The sequence below is a fragment of the Mus caroli genome, chromosome 8, assembly GCF_900094665.2.
Source record: "Mus caroli chromosome 8, CAROLI_EIJ_v1.1, whole genome shotgun sequence".
Taxonomy (NCBI): domain Eukaryota; kingdom Metazoa; phylum Chordata; class Mammalia; order Rodentia; family Muridae; genus Mus; species Mus caroli.
Window position 1 is genome coordinate 117,087,697 of NC_034577.1, and position 5,901 is coordinate 117,093,597.

Genomic DNA, 5,901 nt, shown 5'->3' on the forward strand with positions numbered 1-5,901 from the left:
CCTAAACACTAACTAACCTTAACCCTAAACCTAAACACTAACTAACCTTAACCCTAAACCTAAACACTAACTAACCTTAACCCTAAACCTAAACAAACACTAACTAACCTTAACCCTAAACCTAAACACTACCCTTAACCAGAAACAATAATGCTAAACACTTAACCTTAACTCTAAAGCACTCAACAACATTGAATACTAAACCCTAACCCCAACCCTAAACCCTAATCCTAAACCCTAACCCTAAACTCTAAACCCTAATCTTAACCTTAAACACTAACCCTAAGCCTAATCCTTAACCCATAAACAGTCACCCCAACTGAACCCTAAACCTAAACACTAACCTTAACCAGAAACAATAATGCTAAACACTTAACCCTAACTCCAAACCACTCACCCACACTGAACACTAAACCCTAATCCTAAACACCGACCCTAACCCTAACACTAACCTAAACACTAACCCTAACCCTAACCCTAACCTAAACACTAACCTTAACCCTCAGCCCTAACCTTAACCCTAAACACTAACCTCTAACCTAGACATAAACCCCAATCCTAACCCTAAGCCCTGCCTCTATTACCTGACTACAAATCCTAACCCTCTAACCCGAATGCTAACCAAAAGCCATCTTCAGGCTCCCCCTGGGACATTCTGGTGTCACCTGCTGTGACTGTGTTGGTCCCTGTCCTGTCTGACAGGTTGGTGTGTAAAGCTTGCAGCCAGAGTGGCTTAAACAGGAGCCCGTCTTTCCCCACTGTGCTGAAGGCAGAAGTTGTGGCACGAGTGTAGGCAGGACTGGGTCTTCCTGAGACCTCTCTGCTGGGCTAGCTCACACGCTCTCTCTATGTCCTGACATGATGGTTTTCCTGGGTGTTTGTGTCTGAATCCTATAAGGCCCATAGTCAGACTACACTGGGGCCTGCCCATGTGAATCTATTTTAACTTAACCACCTGTGAGGACCCCCATCTCTAGGGTGGGGGAGACAGCTCAGTAAGTAAAATGATTGCTGCACATATAACAGGACTCAAATTCAACCCTCAGAACCCACATTGGGTATGTTGATGCACACCTGTAATCGCAGTATTGAGGAGACAGGCAGGTGCCTGGGGCTTGCACACATACATGCATGTACACACACATGCATACATATCTGTACACACCATGTACACACACATGATACACACGCAGACACACATATGACACATAGACACACAACACACAGACACACACACAACACACAGACACATGGATATATGCACTTGAGTGCATACACATATGCATGCATACATATACACACAGACATACACCCCCCACAAGACACATATACAGATATGCATACACAGACACACAGATACATAGACATATGCATGTACACACATACACACATGCATGTACCCACAGATACCCACATATGCACACACATACACACATGTGCACACACACACACAAACACATGCACAGGTCATGGTGATGTCACAGTTAACTGTGAAAAAGCTAGTGCTCGGGCTTGTTGAATGTGACCTTGGGTCCAGTGCTGAAGCATGCTTGTCTCCTGCTAACCTACATCACCTCTCCTATCGATTGGAGTGGGGTACAGAACTGTGAACAGGCACGACTGTGACTCTCCTTTTGTACATGGAAGTAACTATACTGATATCATACATGTATTCTCTGAAGCTATGGCTATGGAAAGCCATTTGAGCCGGGCACCGTGGCTCTTGTCTGGCATCCTAGTTATGACGGCGGCTCCGTGAAATGGCTGGGAGACCCTCTCTGGGTCCAGTGGTATAGTTTCACTAAGGAAAGCATGCTCTGGTGCCTAGGGATGGTTTGCGTAATTAGTGTTGAAACTTGAGATAATGTCAGTATCTGCTTGAATTGTCACCATCTTTCTCTTCCCTCACTGCTTCAGAAGTCTGTCTTCTCCTTACACACTGTCTGACTTGGCTTTCTTCACCCACAGGTGCCCCTGAAGACTCTCGACTACCACACTCTCCCTTCCCTGGACCTCAAAGTGACCTGGCCAGCCAGGCCTCTCTTGTGAAACCTGAAGGTGTTCTGGGCAAGTGCCAGGCATGCCCGGACCTGACACAAAGGCCACACACTGCTTTGTTGAGAACAACATCTCCACCTACCTGGGCTTGTGACAAGGACCATCAGGTGCCAGCCCTTGCCTGCTTGCTTGGTGCTCAGGAGAGAAGCAGGTGTCAGACTCCTTCCTTGCTGGATGCCAGCATCGAAGGTCAGAACAAGGACTGTGCCATGCCCTTGTGTAGAGTGAAGAGCGTGATGTGTCAGCCGTCCATCTACGCCCTGGAGAAAGACTTTCTGACCTGATGACTTCTGCCTTCCTGCCATGATCATTTGATGGGGGCACACGGAGGCACCGTGTGCCTTGTGCTGATTTTGAGGAGCACTAGTGACTGCTATTAGCTGCCGTATCACGGCCTCTTCATGCTAGTTACCCAGTGACTTGAAGTACACAGCAGTTCAAATGAGTGTCAGCAGAGGTGGGGCCTTCCTAGCCAGTTCCTGTCAGTCTTATGTATGTCCTGCCCATGAGCACACAAGTGGCGAAACTGCAATGGCCGATTCTCGTAGCTTCCTGCCTTCATCCTTTTCTCTCTTTTAAAAAGTCCTTTTGGGGTTTTATTTGCTTGTTTTTATACAACAAAAAAGCCAAGAAATAATTATTCTCTTCTTGCCAATAATAATGTGATGTTAAAAGTAAACATATTTATTTATAGGGCAGGGAAAAGGTCCTACTGTGTGGAGCTAATTCAGAGTCCTATTTAAACTCCCCAGAGAAAGCAGTAGCCTTGTAATGTGGAAGTGTGTCCACTGACTCCTGAGTTACACGAGGATAGCCCTCTTCCAGGAGGTTTTACTGGACGTAGCCTATGAAAGCTTTATTGAGGCCTGAAGAGATGGCTAAACAGTTAAGCATGCATATCACACATTTGGAGGGCCCAAGTTCAGTTCCAGGCACCCATATCAGATAGCTCACACCTATCTGTGACTTCAGTTCCAGGGCATCCAATGGCCTCTTCTGGCTTCCACGGGCACCTCCTTTCATATGCATGTATCACCACACAGATGTACACAGACACATACTTAAAAGTTAAAGTATTTTGAAAGTTTGATTGAATATACTATATTGTTGTCTCATGTAACCAAAATGCCCTAGAACAACTTAAAGGGAGGCACTAGTTACTCTGCTCATGGTTTTGGAGGGATCAGTGCAACCGTGGGAAGGGCCGAGTGGGCTGTCTTCACATCATGGAGGACGGAAAGCAGAGGAAGGGGGAGACAGGAAGAAAACAGGGCAAGGGTTTTTAGCAGTAACTGCCGAGCATCACTGAGACCAGGCATTCATATTTGGCACCCTGCACAAGGCCACTCTGTAGGTTTCCCTGAAGAAACGGCTCATCATTAGCAGCCAGAGGTGGGAAATTTCTTCATGCTCTCGCAGTCTTTAAAAATTAAAAGATCCATGGCTATGTGCGAAGAACCCGTGTGCTGTGGACATGCATGTTGTGTGGTTTTACGTCTCCCTGAGCCCGCAGTTTTGCCAACGCTAACAACACTGCTGTGCAGGAGATGGCAGGACAGGTTTCCAGTCAGCGTGAGCTCCATTTAACTCCGAGTCAACATGTGCATCTGTGGGGGTGAGCAGGCATGATTGGAAGACACAGATGACTTCTGGAAGTGACCTTGGAGAGCAGACGTGATTGGAAACAACTTAAAGCTATTCATGAGTCACCTGTGTAACTTCACAGAGAGGGCAGTGCATCACTGGGGCTGGGCGACTGACTCTTCGGGAGCTCAGTGTCCTTGTCTGGGTTTCTTGAGTACTGTGGTCCCCTTCTGTCTGTAACCACAACATAGTTATTTGAGAGGCAGAGAGTAAATACTTAAATTCTGACACAGTAGGAAGCTAAATTATCCGTAGCCCTTACGTCTTATTTAACATTGTATCTTGCCTTACCGATAATAGCAGGAATTTAAAGGGGATTAAATAGGTGCCATGACAGATCTGAGTCCCAGAACAGGCTCGTCAGCAGGTGACCTGCGGGGAAGATCTCACTGCCTGCTCTAGGCAGGTTTCAGGTGCTCAGAGCAAAACTTAGGTTTTCACCGGACTTCTTGTGTTGTTTCCACTCTCTGACTCTGCTTCACCCCAGTCTTTATTAAATGGTTTAACAGGGGTGCAGTTGACTCGACATTTGTCACATTGGAGAGACCGTTTGGCCTCTTCTCTTCAAGAGATGCTAAAAGTAAAAGACGTGCCCCAAATACCCAGTGCACGGAAGGAAAATATTGAAACAGATGGTGTGCTCAGCTTTGCTTCTGCCCCAGCCTCCCTCGGAGTGTGTGCATGACGGAGATGGCGGAATCGGACCTGTCTATGTGTCACGTCCTCTCTAGCTCTGTGTTCCAGCCTCCCTTCTCTTCATTTTGCTCCACTGTGATGAATGTAGAAAGGAAGCCATGCTAAAACATAAGGAGCCAATCCGACTCACGGCTGCTGAAGATTTTCACCGACATCCCAGATTTTCTGTGCATGCTACACACCTAGCAGAACCTGGACATTCATTTTCTGTGGACCTTGGCGATCCAATAGATCTTTTAATCTGGTTCCTATTGACCCATACTCTGCTCTTTCCTCTCACAGCAGAATAACATCTGGGGTCCGGACACGCTATACTCAGAAGCCTGTGGCTGACAAAAATGTTTACATATGTTGTCTAGTTGTTTAATAAACCTTTTTTTAAAGCTTGTCTGTGGGCTTAGTGGCTTTGATGTCCTCCTAAATGGTCACAGTGGTTTGCTTTGTATTCAGCGAGGACAGCATGCAGGGGTGAGGCTTGCTGTGCTGATGGGGAGAGCCGAGTCCCACCTCCAGGACCCTTGCAAAACAGAAAGTCCTTGTGATGTTCCCTTGTGATCCCACAGAGAGGTGGGGATCTGGGACTCACTGAACAGTCAGTCTAGCTGAACCAGCAAGCCCCGGGACCATGGGAGACCTGGTGCCAAAAACATGGCGGATGATCCCTGAGGATTAACACCTAAGGTTGGCCTCTGGTTCCACACGCATACATGTGTGCCCAAATGCATGTGCACATGCACACACTCATACACACACCTATGATATACACACTCAAATATAAGAATAAATCAAAAAGGTTAAATCTAGTTACATGGGGTGCCTCCCACATGTGTTCCCATCTCTAGTTCTCCACGGCTACCAGCTTGAACCTCTTAATCATTTCCTGGCTGCTCAGTATTATGTCAGCTTGACACAAGCTAGAGCCATCTGGAAGAGGAACCTCAATGTAAAGGAAAGAGAAAAATCTCTCTATTAGACTGGCCAGTAGGCAAGTCTGTGGGGACACTTTCCTGATGTGGGAGGACCTAGGCCATGAAAGGCAGTGCCACCCCTGAGCAAGCCCTGGAGAGCTAGTAGGTAGGACCCTTCCATGGTTGCTGCATCAGTTCCTGCTTCCAGGTTCCTGCTGGAGTTCCTGCCCTGACTTCCATCCATGATAGACTGTGCTTGGTCTGTGTAACTATCCAAGCACACCCTTGTCCCTCCCAAGTTGCTTTTAGTCGTGATGTCTTACCAGAGCACCACACAGTAACTAACCCACTTCCGAACAGGGGCTCACCCGCTTTTGTTCACCTGGCCCTAAATTGCTTAGATAAAACCCCAGACTTAGGGCTGGAAAGATGGCTTAGCGGTTAAGAGCACTAACTGCTCTTCCAGAGGTCCTGAGTTCAATTCCCAACAACCATATGGTGGCTCACAACCATCTGTAATGGGATCTGATGCCCTCTTCTGGTGTGTCTGAAGACAGCTACAGTGTACTTATATATAACAAACAAATAAATTAAA

General features: G+C 47.0%; 1 protein-coding gene across 2 annotated transcripts in view; it reads left to right on the forward strand.

Moving 5' to 3' along the window:
- The window catches only part of Map3k21 (mitogen-activated protein kinase kinase kinase 21), a 39,826-nt gene extending 35,038 nt beyond the window's left edge, over positions 1 to 4,788 (forward strand). For both annotated transcript variants that reach the window (XM_029480830.1, XM_021170774.2), the window contains one exon: positions 1,969 to 4,788. In XM_029480830.1, coding sequence (XP_029336690.1) covers positions 1,969 to 2,342 — 374 coding nt within the window. In that variant the 3' untranslated portion in view covers positions 2,343 to 4,788. The remainder of the gene's footprint in view (positions 1 to 1,968) is intronic.
- Positions 4,789 to 5,901: the final 1,113 nt, after the last annotated feature.